Source organism: Labeo rohita, chromosome 4, assembly GCF_022985175.1.
Source record: "Labeo rohita strain BAU-BD-2019 chromosome 4, IGBB_LRoh.1.0, whole genome shotgun sequence".
In the NCBI taxonomy this organism is placed as follows: Eukaryota; Metazoa; Chordata; class Actinopteri; order Cypriniformes; family Cyprinidae; genus Labeo; species Labeo rohita.
The window spans coordinates 44,151,548-44,175,412 of NC_066872.1; the positions used below are offsets into that span (position 1 = coordinate 44,151,548).

At 34.2% G+C, this 23,865-nt stretch overlaps 1 protein-coding gene across 3 annotated transcripts in view; it reads left to right on the top strand.

Moving 5' to 3' along the window:
• aebp2 (AE binding protein 2) overlaps nt 1-23,865 on the top strand; it is a 37,511-nt gene that overhangs the window by 7,877 nt on the left and 5,769 nt on the right. Inside the window, exons 5-8 of one of the 3 annotated variants that reach the window (XM_051107712.1) lie at nt 24-148; nt 565-632; nt 4,643-4,756; nt 5,417-7,326. In XM_051107712.1, coding sequence (XP_050963669.1) covers nt 24-148; nt 565-632; nt 4,643-4,756; nt 5,417-5,429 — 320 coding nt within the window. In that variant the 3' untranslated portion in view covers nt 5,430-7,326. Of the gene's footprint in view, nt 1-23; nt 149-564; nt 633-4,642; nt 4,757-5,416; nt 7,327-23,865 lie in introns of those variants that run through there. The other 2 variants (XM_051107711.1, XM_051107710.1) reach the window with 2 other exon arrangements.

The window sequence follows — 23,865 nt, forward strand, 5'->3', positions numbered from 1 at the left end:
CCAGTCTGTTTTTTCCCCACCAGCACGACCTCACGACTTTTTTGATGCTCAGACCATGGATGCAATCCGTCATCGCGCCATCTGCCTCAATCTAGCCACTCATATTGAGAGCCAAGGCAAAGGGCACAGCGTCGTGTTTCACAGTACGGTGGGTATCAACACCTAATCATGCAACTCATACTATTTCTGCTTTATATAGTAAAGAATTTGCTTGCTTTTAAACACACTCGTATAGATTCTATTCTGAATTTGCTTCTTCCATGTGAAGTTCTTCAACATGATCACTTTTCATAGCCGTCAGTTCAGTTCTGAGCTGAAGTCAAGACTTTCTTGGGCTCTCACAGTCCATATTGTCTGGGCCGCTGCTCTCCTGTGTCTTTAATTAAACAGTTAATGAGCTGCCGCCAGCGCACAGGCCCTCCTCTTCACGGCCACAGTCGCCGCCTCGCCTTCTGCTCCCAAAACCCCATGAAAACCGTCCCATTTAACCAGCAAGCACACAGCATGGAATTAACCCATAAACACAATCTCATGCATTTCTTCTCATCGTGTGTAATTGAGCAGGTGATCGCCAGGCGGAAGGAGGATTCTGGGAAAGTCAAGGTGCTGCTTCATTGGACGCCGGAGGACATGTGAGTATATGAAAGCGCACCGTTCACCTCGGAGCCCTGCGCTAAATGTCAGCCGTTTATATGAGTCACGGGCCACTTGAGGGCGGCCGTACGCACCGATGCTTCAAAACACACATGCGTGTGACCTCCTGAAGTCACATATGTCACAGACTGATGGTTCTGAGGCTCCTTAAGTCACATTAACTGCCTCAAAAACACATACAGACTGATCTATAGCTGGCTGTGGAGATATTATTAATCCCAAAGGAGACGTTTAGCGTTCCTCCCTTGAGCTTGTCTGTGTCCTACTGTGCAGGGAGATGGAGATGAGCACTGTGTAGAAAGTAGGGCTGGTATTTATTCGTTTGATTTTTGAAAATTACGTTTAAAAATTTAAATGAATTTTAAATGTAATTTAGTTTTTTTTTAAAAAACTGCATGCAACTATGAAAAAATATTTAGGAGCAGCAGTGCGACTGACCCGATCAGCACATTTGTGTTTGCGCTGAGGGGAGCTTCAAAGGGTTCTCTACGTGTTTTTGCAACGTTGAGTAATGTATCACAGACCAATCCTTTCATAAACAGTGTAGAGAGAATGTAAATAAGAGATTCATTGTGCAGTATAGAGAGCTTCATTGATTATAATGGAACGATGAACTAAAATGAGTGACAGCTCAGAGAGTTTGTAAATGTGATATTGATTTAATACAAGAGTTAAATAAACAAGAAGTTCATATTAAGTGACTTACATTGTCTAATTTTTTATCAGGTTTTTTGATTATTGATTAGAAGGTGCTCCTAAAGTTTAGACTCTGCTCCTAAACTTTTTAAGTAAAAGAAAAGCCCTGATTATTATTATTGTTATTATAAAAGAAATAATGCGAAAGACTATTTCACACAAACATCTGAAACCACATACTCTTGTACTTCTTTAAAATAAAAAAGTACGTACTTCGACCGTTAAAAAAGTTCTTTGTAGTATGAATGTTAGTGCGAGGTGACCTATTATGCTACATTTATCAAATGACCTTTATTTAACTGGTGTCCAGTTCTCATCCCATTAATAACAGATTGTTATGCATCGAGTCGTTTTGTATAAAAACACTGCCGTTCAGATCAAATAATGAGCCACAAAGGGAATTGTGGTTGATGCTTGTTCTGTTTCGTTCATCACACTTGAAATAGAAGGTCAGTTTTAGCGCATTGCATTGTGGGATACAGTATCTGACCCAGTGTGCTCTGTATATAAGATAGTTTGGCAAGCCAAGTGTTGGTCATGGGGGAATTTCATGCTTACAGAAACATTCTTATCTTAATAGTAGATAGTGTGCCAGCATGCTGTTTCTTCCCATTTTCACACACGTTATTTTTGTCTCTCAATCGCTTTTCTCTTCTTTGTCTCACTAAATCACGTTTGTTTTTTTTTCTGTTCTGTTGGGTCATATTTTCCTCTACATGAAAACTTTTCACTTTCTTCTGTCTGTTCAGAAGTGCATCAGATCCACCTGAGCACTCAGATTCAGAGCAATTCCCGGTTCTATGTGGTAAATGTCCACATTAATGTCAGATTTAATGGATTGAAGAGTGCTGGCCTGTGTGAAACGCCACCCACCTGGAAACGAACTCGCTTTCCATTGAAGTTTGTCCAAGATAAATACTTTTTAAAGGGTATCCACTCACTCTCAACATTTCCATGGCTTAGCCATGCGGCCTTTGAACACGTTACCCGTAACCGTTCTCCGATTCCCGCTCTAATTTGACCATTTTTAGTGTAGATGCATTGAGCTGCTTTCTTTAATCTTGATGTGCAGTTTTAAATCTTAAATGACTTGCATGCTAAATGAGCCCTGCTGCTAAATTGCACTGTTGAATTTACATGTGCACTGCAGCTAAAATGGTCCGTGTTGTGATAATTGATGCACAAGCGTACCTGTACGCTCGTGCAAACCTTCGCACGGGACCACGTGCATGTGCGCGCTGCTATTCCGAGTCGGGCATCAATCTGAGCCGGAGGAATGTTTGTCAGCTCAGCGATAACACTGAAGAAGTTGCCGTCTCGGGAGACGGTTAAAATGGATTTCTGGGTCACCACAACAAGCCCGAGCCAAACAAGGCTCCTCCGTGGAGGGGGGGAAAAAAAGGAAAACATTTTTAATAGTCTCATTGTGGAATGCGTGTTGGAGGAGAGGGTGGAATGAAGGGCTGTGTGTCTGTGTGTTATCCGCCAAATGCTAATATTTATACATAGTGTATATTATTAAGCTATGATTGGAATTAAGAACGTGCATACTGCTTACATACTGTATGCACACTAGTATATTTTTCTGTAAGTGCTGTAATTGATCAAAAGGTTGCTGGTGTACTTGATTGAACTCTGTACTGTGTACTATTCGTGCTATGTGAAGCATCGTTTTCGACTGTGAGTTATGCATTTGTACTCTTAATATAAATAATAAAACTTTAGACAATATGATAAAATAGTATGTGTCATTTAATATTGTCGAAAATTTACATTCTAGCACATTGCATTCTGGGATGTCCTATGCACGTTTTGACATTTAGTATGTTGAGTGCATTGCATAGGATATAGTATCCTATGCAGTATGTTCTAAGATTAAGTATACCACAAAACACTGCACTCAACATACTCAAATCTGGGAAATCACATTTTGTATATTATATGTAACGTATTTGTTGGTTATATACTTCACATTTTGATGTAGCATGTTGAGCCCATTGCATTGTAGTATATAGTATCCTATGTGGTATGGTTTTGTAGAATAATAAATCCCACAATGCAGTGTGTTCAGCATACTACAAAATGTAGGACATCGTGTTTTGTGTTCTATGTAGCGTGCGATGGATGAAGACTGCACATTTCAACATCCTTTGCTATGTGGTTGTGTAGAATACTATGTCCCACAAAGCAATGTGTTCAGCATAATACAAAATGTGGGATGTCATATTTTGTCTACTGTGTAGTCTGTACTGTGCAGTTGAATACTGCATATTTTAACATGTACTATGTTGAATGAGTTGCATTTTACTATAGGACTGCATAGTATCTTATGCCGTATGCAGTATGCACTTGCTGTGTAGGACACTTGTTCCCACAATGCATTGTGCTCAACATACTACGAAATGCATAGTTGAATACTGCATAGTTTGACATATTGTATGTTTAGTGCATTGCTATAACATCATATGCAGTGTGCTCTGATTTTGGAGTATGCTGTATCCCACAATGCAGTGTGAGTGTTCAGCATACCCCAAAATATGGGACCTCTTGTTTTGTGTTCTTTGTTGCGTACGCTGGTTGAATACTGCACATTTTGACACATGTAGTCTGTTGAGTACATTGCATCATACTACAGGATGTAGTATCCTATGCAGTGTGCTTTGGTTGTGTACGATACTACATCCCACAATGCAATGTGCTTATTTTGTATAGTATGTTGTATACTGCTTGTTTTGACACATTTAGTATGTTGAGTGCATTGCATTTTACAGTAGGATATAGTATCCTATGCAGTATGCATCATTGTAGGATACTAGATTGCATAACGCGGTGTGCTCAGCATACTATGAATTATGGGACATCATATACAGTATACTGTGTTATATACTGCTTATTTTGACAATTTTATATATATATATTTGTACAGTGAAGTATATTAACATTGACATACAGAACATCATATACAGTTTACTATGCTGTATACTGCTAATTTTGACAATTGTTAGTATGTTAAGTGCATTGTATTATACAATAGGATGTAGAATCCTATGCAGTGTGCTCTGGTTGTGTAGTATATAGTATACTACACAACCAGAGCACACTGCATCCAACATCCAACAATGCAAGTGCTTGGCATACTATAAAATTTGGGACATTGTATATAGTATATTCACATTTTGACATGCAGAACATTTGCATGCTATATACAAAATGCATACTTCATGCTACTGCAATGCTCTGTCGAGAAATGGCCCGTGTTAAACCTTTCTCTTTGTCTTCCTGATGTGCACAGACTTCCAGACGCGTGGGTCAGCGAGAGCGACCGTCCCCAGCTGAAGACCAAAGTGGTCCACCTCTCCCAGCTTCCTCAGGACACGGCGGTTCTGTTGGACCCCAACATCTACAGGTGATCTACACTAGCAACTCACTCAAACTTTACCCGTAACGTTAAGAGCCGAAGAAGCCGTGGAAGACTTCCACATTTGGGCCAAGGGAGCTACCGCTTTCCTCCAGAGGACTCTTTATGAATTCCTCCAGCAGATGGCGCTGGCGTCACTGCACACCAGAACCCTCCTTACCCAAAACCCAAACATACGCTTCAATACTCAGGGGGGATGTGGGTGGGAGATCAATAACCAAGAGAAGACGTTAATTAATCAGAGCCTTTGACCAAAGCCTCACCTTTGACCTTCTCCCACAGACCAAAACGACTGCTCCAGGATTGTTTCCCTCGTTAGAGATGCTATTAATCGATCGTAATACATCATTTCTGTGTTTGTTAGCCTGCAGTAGGAGTTTGTTTACCCAGACTCTCGCACTGGCGTGGAATGCGATGCATTCTGAACATGTGGTCAAGACGCACGCTTGGTGGGCGGAAGCGCATGTATTCATGCATGTTAATGACAGCATGGATGCGCAAAATAACAGGACAGATGCCAGTCATCTTCAGGGGTCTAGCGTGCTCTGATGAGCATCTTTATGCAGCTTTTGCAGCATCGTTGTGTGTTTGTGTGTGTGTGTGTGTGTGTATGTGCGTCGTACTAAAGCAGGTTCTGCTTGTTTTCAGGATGTTTTTCTAGAAGACTGGGTGGGGAGGGCGGCTTCTGTCAGCGCCTGCTGACGTACCCAAACCGAAGTGGACGCGCGGATCTTTTGAGACAGGACTTCTTTTCCCCTTGCTTTCTTTCTTTTTTTTTTTTCCCCCTCCACTTTCTCTTTTTTTCTTTTTAATGCTTCAAGTCTGCCAAAGCATGCAGTGAATTTTTAATGTGTGTTTTTATCCCTTGAAGAGGAAAAAAAAGGCACAAAATTGTGAACTCTTGTCGGTGCTTGGACTTTTAACTGTGTAGGAGGATGTGTTGTACACCACGCTTTTTGATTTTCCTTCCCTGCGTCCTCGACTCTGCTGATTATCTTTGCGAGAAAGTGCCCATGTAAATATTCCAGGAGATTTGTAATATATTTTTGTACTGCGGAAATTTTACTGTACTGTAGATAGATGTAATAAGCCACAAGCTGACAGAAAACATAATTGTACAGAATGTGATAGCTAATAGTTTTGGATGATGTGAATGCTTCCATAGACATTTTGGCGTGTTTTTCCTTTCTTTTTTTTTAGTTTGAGACTTTTTTTTTTTTTTTTTTTTTCTGGAACATGTGCACAGACTCTTATAACTGCTGCTCCACCTACTGATGATGATGATGATGATGATGATGGGATGTTATCGTCCTGCCGCGTGCGCCGTTTGCACGCCGTTTGCGCGTTCTGCTCAAGCCAAGGAGTGTATAGACATCTCAACGTAATGGTGCTAAAGCTAACACTAGCGTTTAGGCTAATGCACATAGGATCAATACTGATGGTGCTTCTTAGATCATGTACTTAATAATAACCCCCTTATAGATCATACTTCTGTCTTTGTAGTAAAGTCGAAAATTATACAAAAGTGATTATTCTTGTTTGCTTGTTTACTGAAATCATCAGGTTTGCAGCTAACGCTGACTCCAGCCCATATAAACCTTGTGTTTCTCACACAGGACTGTTGTTTATTAGCAGTGAGGAGGCCAGGGGCAGCTGGGAGTCGTTTTATTGGGGCAGATTTGCAAGCGTTGACGCGGAGGCCGTCTGCCAGGACCTTTAGCTCAGCGTCAGAGCCGCACACATGCCCTCCCAATATGACTTGCTGGTTTAGTCGACACCTGACCGTGTGTTTTTGGAGTCGATTCTCTCATTCTCACCTATTGACGCACTCGGTTTGGGTTTTCAATCATGCTGGATTAGCTCACATCTTTTTTCAGGGTTTCTGCAGGTCTTAAAGTTGTCATTTCACAAATTTAAGCCTTAAATGTGGTTTATTTAAGGCTTTAGATTTTTTTTGTTCTCCAGTATGATTGTCCAAACATCACCATACATTTACTTGAAATGCAAAATGATATTAGAATCCTTGTTTTCAGTCTTGTTTTGATTAAAACAAGAACAAATGTTACCCTGGACCACAAAACCAGTCAATGTACACTGTAAAAAAAAAAAAAAAAACACAATTTGTTGAGTCAGCTTAAAATAATGTGTTACCCTGCTGCCTTAAAATTTTAAGTTCAGTCAACTTGAAATGTTGCATTGTACTACGTAACAACTTAGATATTTGTGTTTGCTAAACTTAACAGATGGGTAACCCAGCTGCCTTAAAATTTTAAGTTGATTCAACTCAAATATCTAAGTTGTCACTTAGTATAATGTAACATTTCAAGTTGAATAAACTTTTTGAGTTGACTGAACTTAAAATTTTAAGGCAGCCAGGTTACAAATTATTTTAAGTTGACTCAACAAATAGTTTTTTACAGTGTATGCATTATCTGAAAGCTGAATAAATGACTTTCCATTGATGTATGGTTTGTTATGATAGGACAATATTTGGCTGAGATACAACTATTTGAAAATCTGGAATCTGTGGGTGCAGAAAAAAAAAAAAGTTGTCCAAATGAAGTTCTTCGCAATGCATATTACTAATCAAAAATTAAGTTTTGATAGGAAATTTACAAAATATCTTCATGGAACATGATCATTACTTAATATCCCAATGATTTTTGGCATAAAAAAAAAAAAATTTGACCCATACAATGTATTTTTGGCTGTTGTTGCAACTATATCCGTGCTACTTATGACTGGTTTTGTGGTCCAGTGTAATCAACAAATATCTCCCAAAAGTTGTTTTCTGAACCCGTTGGCAGATATTTGTTTTTGTTCTAGTCATAAAATTAAAATTAATTTTAAAAAGTAATGTAGATCTGTTGAAAGTTGTATTTTCAAACCTTGATATATTGCCAATACAACTCATTGTGACTTTTTTAGTCAAGGATGAGATGTCCCATTTTAAATTAAATTTACAAAAGTGACTTTAAATACGTAAAAATCATTTTAATTGCAAGTAAAGTGTCAACTTTATTTATTTAAATAACTTTGGTGAAAATAAAATGACAAAAAAGGGTGAAATAATGTTCCATCGTCGTTCAGCATACATATATTTATTCAGCCTAAAAAATCAATTAAAATTCAAACTTTATTTGTACTTCTAATGATATTAAAGCCTTTTTCCCCCAACCTTTTACCAAGTTGTGGCTCCAAAATAGCAGCTTAAAATGTTAAAATCACTTAAAATAATTTTAAAGTTATTAAATATCAAATGCAAATACGTTGTCTACTTTCATGTTTCAACTTTTGTACAATAAATAAATAAAATGACAAAATAGATAAAATAGTGAATTAATGTTCCATTGTCATTTAGCGTAGCATATATTTGTGTTTATTCAGCCTAACAGATTTATTTGTATAATTATATTTTATTTTATTTAATAAAACAACATATTAAATCATTCTGACTTGTACTTTATTAAAATATATAAAAGAGTGGTCATAATAAAATAAAAAAAAAAAGTCTTGCTGACAGATGAAGACAGGTAAAGATTTAAAATGAAAATAAATTAGTTTTTTGGGTTGTTCTAAATATGGATAATTTGTTCTAAATCTTGTTTTAAATTTGCCTAATATTTTTTTGATTACTGTTGTTACACTAAATGACATTTTAATTGGCTGCTTCTGTAAATCATGGCAAAAATGTATGATAGTATTTTTTGAACTTTTTAAAAGACTTAAACAGGACACATTCTAATGTACGGGGGGGAAAATGAAGCTTTTGTTGATTTGTTGCTTAAAAAAAACTCTTTTCATCTTTGACCCATTTACATTTAGAAAACATTGACATATTGTGCTCTGTTTGTTTTGTTTTCTTTGTCTTACAGTCTTAAAGTCTTAAATTTACCTTCGTAAAACCTGCAGAGACCCTGTTATTAGTGTCGAGTTTATGTATATATCATTATAAGAGCTACAGAGTTTTGTTTCTCGCACAAACGCATTGGATTCATGCTGCATTTTTTGGTGTTCATGTAACGGTGTCATTGCAGTCAGCGTTCTCATTCAATATAATGAGACGTGTAGTTTGTGTTTGGGTCTGTGTTTGACTTTCCAAATGAGTTTTTATAGTCTAACGTACCACTGAGTAACAAGCGTGTCTTAATTGCGAGTAATACACAACAGCTGCGGTCTGTCAGAGCGCGTACAATGGGACTGTTTGTCCTAAGGAAACTATATAATCGGAGCTGCACATGACTCCTGTGCTTTCTTTTATTTATTTATTCTACAGGAGAAAATACACCCTGCCCTAAATGTGCTAAACCACTAAGAGTAAAAGTGAAATCTTAAATAAATCAAATAAATAGTGCTAATGGGGAAGTGTGTAATGTCTGCACCACTAGAGGTGAGAGTGAATTTCAGAAATAAAGTTTCTAGCATTTTGCTGTATTAGGCTGGTTAGGAACTGTTTTTTGAGGTTAAAAAACCTATTTATTCTTTTCCACTAAGCAGGAAGTAAAAATGTTTGCTGTTAATAATAAGGAATTTTCATCAAAGACCAAAAAGTGCAAGTTCCATTAAATTACTTCATGCAATAATATAAAGGTGTGTTGGCCAACTTCTCTTGCAAAATGCTTTTTAAATTTAATAGTAGAGATTTTAAATTATTTAAAAATTTTAAGCTGTTATTTTGGTGTCACAGTTGGTTTAATGTTGGGGGGGAAAAAAGGTTGTAATATCATTTGAAACACTATTATAGTTTGTATTACTGTTTTGAATATTATTTTTATTTTTTATTTACTTATTTTTTGAGTAATTTTTGTTTTTGTTAGTGGTTTTACAGTTTTAATTTTGTTTTTTGTTAGTTTTATGCATATATGCACATACACATACATACATACATACATACATATATATATATATATATATATATATATATATGTGTGTGTGTGTGTGTCTGTATATATATATATATGTATATATGTGTGTGTGTGTGTGTCAGTATGTGTATATAACAAAATATAAAAATATTATTGTATTTATTTTACTTATAATACTTTTTAATGGCTTGTTTTAGTTTACTATAATTATTTTATTTCCAGTTTTAACACATTAACACTTATTTTATTGGTTCTCTGTCATATTTCAAAATATAGCGCCATAAATCTATACAATAAATCTATTATTATCTATTTTATGTATACAGCTATGTATTTATATGTGTGTGTGTGTGTGTGTGTGTGTATATATATATATATATATATATATATATTTATTTATTGTATTTATTATATATATTTTTTTCCTTTGCTAAGACTTTTTTTAATGGCCTGTTTTAGTTTACTCTAATTTTAATTTTATACTCTAATTTTTGCTCTAATCTTATTTCCAATTTTCAATTAACACATATTTCAGAATATAACACAATGAATCTATACATAATTAACATTTTCCCCTCCTTAACAAACATGCTGTGCAGCATGACTTTTACTGAAATAGTAATTTTTGTTGTTGCTGTTTTCTTTCATTTCTGCTCTATGTATATTTTTAACATCTTCAATCCATAGCCTACATTCCTCTGCAAAGCGGGCTGTAAATAGGTAAGATGCTCACCAGTGTTTTCAAGTTTAATGTGCACACATCAGAGTCTAATTATTTGCACTAAAAAGGACATCAGATTTCCTGAAGGCATCTTTTAACCGCTGATGACTGGGTATATGATGCTGATGCATTATGTGAAGTTGTAAGATTATTTTTGGTTTGTATTAGACTGTCTGAGATTTCCTCTCCATCTTCATAACTGGTGATTGTAATGAACGAAAGCCTCAAAAACCGTATGCACTTATATTTGGCCTGTTCAATCTGATTGCACATATATATGCACATATAGATGTTTTTTATTAAGGTATGGCTATATTCAGACACTCGTCTTCCAGCTCCTGAAGCGTCCGACTCCTTTGTTTTCACGCTGTTATGCCATTAGTGCTAATGCTTTCTCTCCAGGGCCTTTGAAGCGAAGGTAAGCAAGTGACCTAAATCTGTTTGTAGCACAAGCGAGAGCATATTTCACTCTAGCTCTGATTCTGCCGTGCAGTTAAGGGTCCATTTACATCCATTCCCTCACACGCTCTCTCCCCTGACGAACCTCCCGCGTGTTTCTTGCGAATGACGCGCTCGTGTGGGTCTTATTGAAGCCGCTGGGAGGGATGAAAAGAGAAATATCATATCTGATAACTAATGGAGACAAGAGTGCACTTTTCTCGTAGTAACAGGCTCTGTTCGAAAACATAGTGAGCTGCCTTTTCTAGTTTACACCTTACATGGATACCTACAGTACCTTCTAAGGGAACATCCAAACTGAAAATAAACCTAACAAGGGAGACAAAAATGTGTCGATTCAGTAGTGCACCTATGATTTCTTAAAACGCTGCCTTGGTAGATTTTGGATCAGAGCTCATGGTCTCACAGCATTGCTCAAATGTTCCCCTTTGCGTCAATCATGCTTTACGGTGATCCGACCTCTCCATCTCCTTTTATTATTGTTGGTTTTTCCACCATGTCATCTTATTGCAGTCAGTTTAGGGGCTTTGATTTAGTTTGATTAAATGAAACCAGTAGGTTATTGGATTCCTTAATCGTCCGGAATCAGGATGTAACTTTATTTTAACTTTCCTTTCCTGTGCTGACAGATTAATACATCAGCTTTCAAGAGTGCCTCCGTTTTCAGCAACGTCACGTACAGCCAGACTTGAGGAGTAACAGAATACTTGGACCAGTGTTACATAAGCAGGATAGGAAAAGGTATCGATATTCCATTAGTTACATAAATAAGAAAACGGAGGCAAGTTTCCATTTTTTAATGATTAAAGTAGAAATGCAGCAGTATGATCCTGACAGACAAAATAAACCACCATTTAGAGTACTATGTCGATTACTACACTGCAGCTGAATGAATTTACCATCTGACCTTGAGTGTTTCTATTATTTTACAGTTAATGCAAAATTCTGCACTGATACTTTGTATTTTTTGTATATTTTGTATTGTTTACTCATCATGATGTTGTGTTCATGGCGTCAAACTTGTAAAGTTGGATTTAAAAACAAAAAAAGAACACCCATATTGTGTGTCTTGTGGCTTTACTACTGAAACAGTGAATGTTTTAATGTTCACAGATTGGCCCTATTCGATTTTGTTGCAAGGGTCTCACTGTAACCCAGATTTTTGGTAGACAGAAACAATTGGCAATTGATGTATGGAAAGTGATCATGCTGAGAGAGTGATCTGGTGAACTGTGTTTCTTTTTTTACTTTGTCAGGACAAAGGATTCAAAAGTCATTTGAACATTTTTGAACTGGTGGTGGCGCTATAGAGTTGGTTCTAGAGACCTCAAATTTGGTCAGATTGTTACACAGGACCATGACTAGAAGTCTGCCAAATTTGAGATTTTTTCTACTTGTAGTTCATAGTCAATTGCCATTGGTTCCCACAAAAAGTAGAAAGGGTCTACAGCATTTTCAGTGGTCATTTTTGTATTTAAATATTTACACATTGGCTCTGTTCACTTCTATTGCAAGTGTCTCACTGTAAGCCAGATTTTTGGTAGGCAGAAACAATTGGCAATTGATTTATGGAAGGTGATCATGTTGAGAGTAATCTTTCTTTTTTTAGAAAAAGGATTTTAAGTATTTGAACTGGTGGTGGCGCTATAGAGTTGGTTCTAGAGACCTCAAATTTGGCCAGATTACTACACAGGACCACCACTAGAGGTCTGCCAAATTTCATAGTTTTCCTACTTGCGTTTCACAGGATTGCCTTTGACTCCCATAAGAAGTAAAAAGGGCCTACAGTGTTTTCAGTGGTAGTTTTTGTATTTTAACATTCACAGATTGGCCCCATTCACTTCTATTGCAAGTGTCTCACTGTAACCCAGATTTTTGGTAGGCAGAATCAACTGGCAATTGATTTATGGAAAGTGATCAAGTTGAGAGTGTAATCTGGTTTCTTTTTTTACTGTTATTTTCTCCGTTTCTTTTTTTTACCTCTTTAGGACAAAGGATTCAAAAGTTATGACCATTTGAACATTTTTTAACTGGTGGTGGTGCTATAGAGTTGGTTCTAGAGACCTCAAATTTGGTCAGATTACTACACTGGACCACCACTAGAAGTCTGCCAAATTTCATAAGTTTTTTATACCTGCGGTTCATAGTCAATTGCCCTTGACTCCCATAAAAAGTAGAAAGGGCCTACAGCATTTTCAGTGGTCATTTTTGTATTTAAACATGTACAGATTGGCCTTGTTCACTTCTATTGCAAGTGTCTCACTGTAACCCAGATTATTGGTTCGCAGAAACAATTGGCAATGGATTTATGGAAAGTGATCAAGTTGAGAGAGTAATCTGGTGAAATGTTTCTTTTTTCTGCCTTTTTTTAGAAAAAGGATTTTAAATATTTGAACTGGTGGTGGCGCTATAGAGTTGGTTCTAGAGACCTCAAATTTGGTCAGATTACCATTCAGGAGCACCACTTTAAGTCTGCCAAATTTAAGTATTTTCCTACTTGCGGTTCACAGGGTTGCCATTGACTCCCTTAAGAAGGAAAAAAAACATCTGATACAATTGGGCCTACAGCATTTTCAGTCATAATTTTTGTATTTCAACGTTTACATATTGGCTCCGTTCACTTCTACTGCAAGTGTCTCACTCTAACCCTACACTCATCTCTAACTCTCACTCTAACTAATTTTTGATAGGGAGAAGCAAATGCCACTTAATGTAAAGTATATTTATATTTAAGTAATTTCTTTAAGCCAAAGGATTCAAAAGATATAACTATTTGAAAAGTGGATTTTTGAACTGATGGTAGCGCTGTAGAGTCAGTTTTACAGGCCTCGAATCTGGTCAAATTACTATTCAGGACCACCACTATAAGTCTGCCAAATTTCATCATTTTCCTACTTGTGGTTCATAGGATTGCCTTTGACTCCCATGAGAAGGAAAAAAACAACAGATCCAATACGCCTTACAGCGTTTTCAGTGGCCATTTTTGTATTTTAATGTTTACAGAGTGTTTCCATTCACTTCTATTGCAAGTGTCTCAATGTAACCCAAATTTTTGTTATGGAGAAGCAAATGGGAATTAATGTAAACTACGGGATGTGATCATGTTGATCATTTCTTTAGGACAAAGGATTCAAAAGTTTGAAAAGTGTTTTATTTCTAACTAGTGTTAGCAGTATGGTTGTAGAGTTCTCGAATTTGGTCTGCCAAATTTCATAGTTTTCCTACTTGAGGTTCATAGGGTTGCCACTGACTCTTATTAAAGAAGAAAGAAAGAAAATCAATAGATGCAATATAGGCTACTTTATACTTTGCTGCTTGACTTCTAATAAATGTGTTAGTCTGCATCGTGCACAAATTATCAATGAATCTTCTCATATCACTTGTGTCTTGTGGCTTTACTATTGAAACCGTGAGTGTTTAACATTTTAACATTTACAGATCGGCCCCATTGACTTTCTTTATACTAAAGAATTCATTTTGAAGTGGTGGTAGCGCTATAGATTTGGTTCCAGAGACCCAAAAGTTGGTCAGATTACTATTCAGACATATTACTAGAAGTGTACCAAATTTTGTCCTTTTACTACCTGTGGTTCATAGGGTTGCCATTGACTCCCATAAGAAAAGTATCAGATGCAGCCTTCGGCGATTGGCACCTAATTAATTTCTGTGGTAATCAGCATTATGTATATATAACACATCTAGTTGATATCACCCGTTTGTTCATTCAGAAGTAGCAGCAAGTAATTGGATGCTTCTTTATTATTGTGATACTTGGATTAGGTAACTCATTTCTTGTTAATAAACAGTCGTTTCTGCTGGAATACATTTTCTGCGTCCCGCAGGACTTGGGTTGACCATTGCGTGGGCGCTGCTATTTTTATCGTCTGACTAAGTTGGTGTCTTTGTCAGACGCACGGCACCAAGACTGTTTGTTTTATTGTGTGACAGTGTAAAAGCAGCCTGGGATTGGCTCGTGTTTTCCCTCCCTCTGTCCCTGAAAGCGTCACCGCTGCGATTTATGAAGCTCTCTCCGCGAGTCAGATGGAGATACAGCCCTGCGTCTTATCAACTGGATTGAATCTGATTATTCAACGCCGCAGCCAGTTGTTGTTTTGGATGCATTTCTAATCTTTGTGCACGAGTCGTTTGGCTTCCCGTCCGAAGCCAAGAACGTCGTGTAAAACGGCGAGTGATTTACGAAACTCGAGCAGGGCCTGTTTTGCGCCGTTTCTCCTGCAAACAAACACGAGTCTCGTCCGTCGGCCCTCAGATAAGGAAGCGATTCTCTCATTCTTGGCATCTTTTGCAAGTGGAGAAGAATATATTCCACTGGGGAAGTCTGGATGTTGATAACAGCTGTTAGAGCTGATACACGAGGCGTGATGGTGGAGCGACAGTAAAGCGGGGCATTTGCGTCATCGCACGGCAGTTGTAGGTTGCTGAAACACCCCATGGCCGCCTCATTTTTGGACCGGGTAAATTATAGCCGTCTTCCCCTAATTAGAACAAGAGAGGCTGACTCTCAGGAGGACCGCAGCGGCCGTGATGACATCACGCTTTTCCCACAAACCCCAGAGGCAGCTCTGCGCTCAGGCCGTTGAGCTGTAAAGATTGAGTTGTAGATTCACATTTGCTGTTTATTTAGAGCACATGGCAAGCCACCAAAAATTGGGGAGATTTATTGCTGTTTTGTAATTAGTACGCCAAGTTCTTCCAGTCAAGGCCAATCAAGTGAAAGAGAAGACATCGCAAACTAAACTAATAACACGCATTTGGAGGAAAGATAGATGGCTTGTGTGGAGGAGCAAACTGATCACGTATTAAGTGTTTTGGAATCATTTTGGTGTTTTAGTAAATCGAGAGGTGTTCCTTAAAGACAGTATGACTGCTTTGTTTTCTATATATATATATATATATATATATATATATAGTTATTTATAGTTATTTATTTTTATTTATTATATTTGCCTACTATTTTTATAATTAATTTTTAATACTATTATTATTATTATTAATATGAATAATAATATTAATAATAATAATAATAATAATGTTTGACAATATAATGTATGTTTTCATACACTGAAATGTATAGTGTGGTATTTTATTTACCATTTTGCCTATTATATTATATTATATTATATTATATTAGGTTATATTAGGTTATATATTATTGTCTTAAATATGAATTTGTTACATGGTTTTCATTTTAAAATATTTAAAATACTGAAATATTTTATTTATGCTTAATAGTAATTATTATTAATAGTATAATTATAATAATAATAATAATAATAATAATAATTTCATACATTATTATTAAGTATAAATTAATGTATGATTTCATACACTGAAATGTATAGTGGGGTCCAAAATAGTTTTATATAATTATTTTATTTTATTTTATTTTATTTTATTTTGCCATTATATTATATTATATTAAATTATATAATATAATATTATATTATATTATATTATATTATATTATATTGTAGTGTCTTAAATATTTCTTAGTGATTTTTAAGTCATGTTTTTCATTTTAAAATATTCAAAATACTGAATTTCTGTTTTATTAATGCATAATAATAATAATAATAATCTCCGTTGTTGTTATTATTATTATTATTATTATTAACGTATGCTATTTAATTTTATTTTGCCTTTTTTATATTATATTATTGTCTTAAATATTTAATAGTAATTTTTCATTTTAAAATATTCAAAATACTAAATTATTATATTTATTAATGCTTAATAGTAATTATTATTAATAGTATAATAATAATTTAACTTTAATAACTTTTTTTATTTTATTAATATTTTCATTAGTTTTTATGTATTTTAATGACAGATTTGTGTTTTACATAACTATTTATGTTTCTTTGAGTCTTTGTGCTTCATTCTATTTTATTCCAAGTTGGAGTTTCCGACTATGTCTGGAAAAGTGCTATAGAACAGTAAAGAAATACAAAAGAAGGTAATTTTGCTGTGAGCTGAGGGAATATTTCAATAGACATACAAGCTTTGTTATAGTAGATGAACTTTTTTTTTAGCTTGCTTGTTTTCGAATGACTTTAATGTCAGTGATATATCTGTAGTTAACATGGAAATGTAATACAGTCATTCCTTCAAATGCAAACTTTCACTCTGTATTTGTAATCGAGCAACATCTATTTTGCTATATGATTGCAGTTAGAAAACTACCTTTTTAAGATGTTTAACCCATGCAGATCTGTGACAGATGAAGCAGGAGCTTCACCATCCTCTGCGGCAGCTGCGTTGCAGTTGTTCTGACAATTAATGTTTTCAATTTCAGCATTTCTCACTGACTTCATCAGTTCAAGAGCCTCCAGCATGAAGCTCATTAGATGAAACTGAATTCCTGCTCCGCTTTTAATGGACTGAGACTCACAGCACATCACACACCCGTGAGAAATAGACTTCATTAATGTAATTATATTAGCATTTTATTAATATAAATTGTGTTTATACGCTGCAATACACAGTGGGGTCCAAAATAGACCAGGTTTTTTTTTTTTTTCCCAATTTTCTTATATTATATTCAATATATTTATATTATATTCAATGGAAAATTCAAATGCATATTTACTTGCACTTGACTACTGACCTTGTAAACAGTTCAGAATCTTAATTATTATTTAAGCCATCTTTGATTTAAACATATTCCTTAATGTAATCGTAATATAATTTCATTAATATTCATTTTCATACAGAGTAATATACAGTGGGCTCCAAAGTATTAAAGTATTTAAAAAAAAGTTTTTGCTTTTTTTTTTATTGTATTGTATTGTATTACATACATTGCGTTATATTATAAAATTTAATATTAAAATTATAAGATTTATTTATTTTTTAATGTTCAAGATCCTAAATGTATATTTATTCATTATTGTAATTATATTATCATTTAATTAATATAAATTGTTTTTATGAAATATACAGTTGGCTTGTAGACGGTTGATATTTTTATTATATTATATTATATTATTATATTATATTATATTATATTATATTATATTATATTATATTATTACTTGCATAAAGTTGCTGAAAATATATTTAAATATTTCTTAGTAATTTAAAGTTTATTAATTTTTTTAAATTGTTTTAATTGATAATATATGAAAATATTCCTTAGTAATTTTATTTTATTATAGTACAGTATATCATTTGATTGCATTTGTTTGCTGATAATATATGAACATATTTCTTAGTCATTTTAATTTATATAATTATTATAGTAATTTTGAATTAAATTATATTATATTGTATTATATTTTACTTGCATTTGAGTGCTGATATTATATGAAAATATTTCTTAGTAATTTTAAGTTTATATATTTTACTTGCATTTGAGTGCTGATATTATATGAAAATATTTCTTAGTAATTTTGTTTATATATGTGTATATATATATATATATATATATATATATTTATTTATTTTATATATATATATATATATATATATTTTATTTGCATTTGCATTTGATTGCTACTAATACATACAAATATTTCTTAGTAGTTAAATTATTATATTATATTACATCATTACTTGCATTTGATTGCTGATATTATATATAAAATATTTCTTAGTAATTTTAAGTTTATATATATATATATATATTATTATTATATTATTATACATATTATTATTATTATTTGCATTTGATAGCTACTAATATATACAAATATTTCTTAGTAGTTATATTATTATATTATATTATATTATATTATGTTATATTACATCATTACTTGCATTTGATTGCTGATAATATATGAAAATATATCTTAACATTTCTTAGCAATAAAGTCACTAATGCTTGTTTTGAACTGTGAGCTTTCAAAGGTCAGATATTTTCAGTGTTTACAGCTGTTTAACTGCAGGACCCTCGTGAAATCAGGCAAGGTTAAAGCTGAAAGAAATGAAATGCACGCTTGCAATAATGGAGCAGCTTTGCTCTGTGTTTTTCTGAGCTTGAATTTTCTCATCTTTTATTGGAGATACGGCTCCTGCAGTTTGTTCTTTTTGGTCAGACACCAGGGTTTTGACTGACACTTCTATCTAACTATTTTCCTTGCGGTGCTCTAATTGCTGCTTCAACATCAGTCTGCAACACAAACCGCATCCAGCAGAGAGCGAGTGTTTTGCACGTCTGAAATCAGGTCAGAGGAAAAGCCTCAGAAGATTCAGGCTTCGGTAGGCAACGGAGATGCAATCAGATATCTGGTCCGACGGCACGCTCTGTGTGGTCCCGCGTCTCCGTCTATCGTCTTCTCTCGTTCATTTTTTGTCGTCGAAGCGCTGTTACGAATTAAAGGCCGTTGTGTAAGAGTTCGCGCTTGGAGGTGACTACAGATTGATAGATTACCAGAGCTGGCTGTGAATTGGCTCTTCTCACGTCATGCGTCTAAATGTTTCTCACATGGTCCCTCGGCGAGAGCATAGTTTTCTCATCCGTCAGAGCGAACCTACTGCGTCGAGGCCCAAACCTCTGTGTAACTGAGCCTCGCTAATAATTAGAGCCGCAATCACATCGATGGCTTGTGGGAAGGGTACGGCGCTTGCCAGAGCAACAGAAATGTGGCCGGCTGTTGTGATTGGCGTGCTTTGAGATGGACGATTTTGTCTGTACTGTCAGAATCACTAAACAGACCCCAGTGATCTTATAAATGGGTCATTCTATGAAAAATGTGCCGTTTCGATTCTTGAAAAGGCTATTTTTACAGCATTTTACAAATTCCTCTTTTTAATATTTTGAATTATCAGAACTGTTTAAATATTAATTGTGTTGTGCCATTTCAAACTAAATTAATGCATGTTAATATATGTTAGGAGATTATGTTAGGGTTGACATTTCATTTCTGGTTTGACATTAACATTAATTTAACATTACAACTGATCATCTAACTGCAAACTGCTTAATTGTAATATGGCAACTTCATGGCAATTGGTCATTTCATGAAAAAATGTATTATTATTATTATTATTATTGTAAATGTTAATATTATTAGATATAATAAATTATTGTTTTTGTAATTTTATAATGTAATTATAGTATAATTTTTATCAACTTCATGACAAAAGTATTTTTTATTTAATCTATAATAATATGATAATAACAATAGTATTTAAAATATTAAAAAAAATAATAATACAGTAAAAAAATATCTGTCAGCCTCTTGATATTTGTAATTTAATAAAATCAATTCACTCACACATTGTACAATTTATATTAAATTTTTAATTCTATATTTATTTTAATATGTATATAAAATATTTATAAAATTATATAATGTATTTTATATATATATATATATATATATATATAAATAACTTAATAAATAGTTTTATATATATATATAAATAACTTAATAAAGCAGTTTTACTGCTATATATATATATATATATATATATATATATATATATATATATATATATATATATATATATATATATATATTTAAAATGTTTATTAGTTTTAAATAAAAACCTTTCAACTTTTTAATATTTGTAATTTAATAAAATCTTTTATTATAATTATTATTGAAAATAATATATAAGATTTAATATATACATTTTAAAATTGTACAATTTTACACATATTTTACAATTATAAAATATTAAAATATTTATATAAAGTATATAAAATATTTATACAATTATTTGTAAATAGATACCTCAATATTTACCTCCTTTACCTCAAGAGTCAACCTCTTAATTTGTAATTTAATAAAATTGTTTATTCTTATTGTTACTGAAAATGTGTGTATATATATATATATATATACTTACACATACATTTTTTTAAATAACATTAATAGGAATAAACTATTTTATTAAATGTAATATATTTTTTAAATATTTCTACAATTTATACAATTAGTACCTGTCAACCTCTTTATCTGTAATTTAATTTTTTTTTTTTTTTTTTTTTTTTTTTTTTTACGTATATTTGTGTGTATGATTTTATTTCACTTAAAAGCTCATAAAAATATTAGTACTATTTAAAATATTTTACTTTTTTTTAAATATGTTGAATATCTTTATTATAAAAATGCAATTATTTAAAATAATTTTTTTCTCATATGTATATGAGTGACAAATAGCACGAAATATCAGAAACATCATATTAGCCAACAATGCCTTAACTGACCTTCACTCATGCTTGAACAGCTGACTAAATCACGCTTCTCCAGAGAGTGTTTTCATTATCAACTCAGAGCTATTTACAGATTAATTATATCTCCCTTTGTCACAAAAAAGGTGTTTTTTTAATGGTCACTGTCGCTAACACACGCTGCCATGTAACAGACCGACATATTGCATACATTTATCTTGCCGTTTGGGGTCAAGAGTAAGGGTTTGCTCCACGCTAGCAGCTACTCATCCACAGCAAATGTTGCATATGCTAATGCGCTGATAAACACTCGCGCTCCGAACGCAGCGTTGGGCAGATTAATTCACGCTGCAGTGCCGCAGTGACTCATCCGGATTTCTGCTGCTGTTGTCTTACTCGAGTAAGCAAGTTTTGATTGCCCACAAAACATGCCTGCTACACAACAAAAGCTAATGAATTGCTCGTTTCCACCTGGGCCTGATTATACAAAACGCCACATGTGCTAATTGAAACGTGTAGCATGGAGGTGTAGGTCTGTCTTTGGTTCTTGTTTCTAGTGTTTGCAGTTGTTGGATTTTAAAGACATCTTAAGCATTTAACGCTGCCTTCGAGTCATTTTGGAGCGGTCATGTTCGTGAGATGAACGTCGCCACATATTTGAATGTGTTAATTGAAGAATCATGGTTGAAACTAATTAGTATTGGTCATGAACTCCAAATTGCCCAATTTTTGCCATTTTCTTCTGACCAAAATCACTTTAATGTGCATTAAATTGTAAACAAGCTCCAGGAAGACTTAGCAATAGGCCCTTAATAATGAGAACGTAGCATAGCATACTATTAGCCGTCGTATTTGGTGTCTGGTCTTGATTTTGAGCGCACTGTTTTCGAGTCCGAGAGGAAGTGAGGTGCGAGAGAGAGGTGGACCCCATGTGGAAGCCATTTCCTCGTTCCTGTGGCCGCTTTCGAGAGCCTCGGGCTTTGGTTCTTACCCAGAACTGGAGCATCAACCACAGTTTGAATTGGAATTTAGGATCTGGTTACACTTATTCGGTTTGTTACGTTTGGGGATAGCGGTGTGGGGTGCACTCCAGTGACGTGAATCGTTTTAATCTGATCACCGTGAAGATGAACTCGGAGTTGGCTCACTCATCAGGTTGCTCTTCAGTTCATTTGAGGACAGTTTTTGATTCATTCCAGTGACTTGAATCTTTTGAATTTGTTCACCAAGAAGATTCATTCAGATTCATGTACTGATTTGTCACTGGTCCCTTCTACTGGTGACTCTTACTCACGTTGCGTTTGAGAAGAGTCACTGGATTCATTAAAATATGCATTCAGATTATTTTGTTGATTTGTCAGTGGCCCTTTCTGTTAGTCTTATTTAGAACATTTTTTGATTCAATCCACTGAATCCTTTTGAATCTGTTCAACAAAACAATTAATTTATATTCGTTCACTGATTTGTTAATGGCTCTTTCTACTGGTTACTCTTATTCAGTTCATGACATTTGTTCACCAAAAAGATTCATTCAGATTCACTGGCTGAATTGTCAATGGCCCTTTCTGCAGGTCATTTTCAGATCATTTTTATAACAGTTTTTGATTCAGGCCATTGACTTGAATCTTTTTGAATTTGTTCACCAAAAAGATTTGTTTAGATTCATTCACTGATTTGTTAATGGCTTTTTGTACAGGTTACTCTTATTCAGTTCATCACATTTGAAAACCGTTTTTGATTCAGTCCATTGACTTGAATCTTTTGAATCTGTTCACCAAAAAGATTCATTCAGATTCACTGGCTGATTTGTCAGTGGCCCTTTCTGCAGTTTTACTCTTATTCAGATCATTTTTTATAACAGTTTTTGAATCTGTTCACTAAAAAGATTCATTAGATTTGTTCGCTGATTTGTCAGTGGCGCTCTCCGCAGGTTTCTTTTATTCAGTTCGTCACCATTTAACATTTTTTGATTCAGTCAAGTGACTTGAAACATTTTGAATCTGTTCATTTTGAATCTGCTCGCCAAAAAGATTCATTCAAATTCATTCACTGATTTGTCCAGTTCACTCAGTTCACTTTAGTCTTTTAATCTGTTCACCAAAGAGATTCATTTAGATTCATTCACTGATTTTTCAGTGTCCATTTCTGCAGGCTACCCTTGTTTAATTCATCATGTTTAAAAACGGTTTTTAATTCAGTCCAGTGACTTGAATCCTGTTCACCAAAAAGATTCATTCAGATTCTGTGGCTGATTTATCAGTAACCCTTTCTGTACTTTTACTTATTCAATTCATTTTTGACAACAGTTTTTAATTCACTCCAGCGACTGAATCAAAGTGAGTCTTCAAACAACAGCGAGTCTTTTGAATCTGTTCATCAAAAGGTCTATTCAGATTCGTTCACTGATTTGTTAATGGTCCTTTCTGCAGGTTGCTCTTATTCAGTTCATTTTCTGACAACATTTTTTGATTCTGTCCAGTGACTTGATTCTTTTGAATCTGTTCAACAAACAGATTCATTCAGATTCGTTCAAAGATTTGTCAGTGGCCCTTTCTGCAGGTTACTTTTATTTAGTTTTAGTGACATCATTTTTAATTCAAACAAGGGACTTTAACCCCTTGAACCTGTTCACCTAAAAGATTCATTCACTGATTTGCCAATGGATCTTTCTGCAGTTTCCTCTTATTTGATTCATTTTGTTTGAGAACAGTTGATTCAGTCCAGTGCTTTGAATCCCTTGAATCTGTTCACCTGAAAGATTCATTCAGACCTTTGTTCTGGTTACTGTTATTCAGCTCATTTTTGGCAACAGTTTTTGATTCAGTCCAGTGACTTGAATCCTTTAAATATGTTCACTAAAAAGAATCATTCAGATTCACGGATTTTCACAGATTTGTCAGTGTCCATTTTT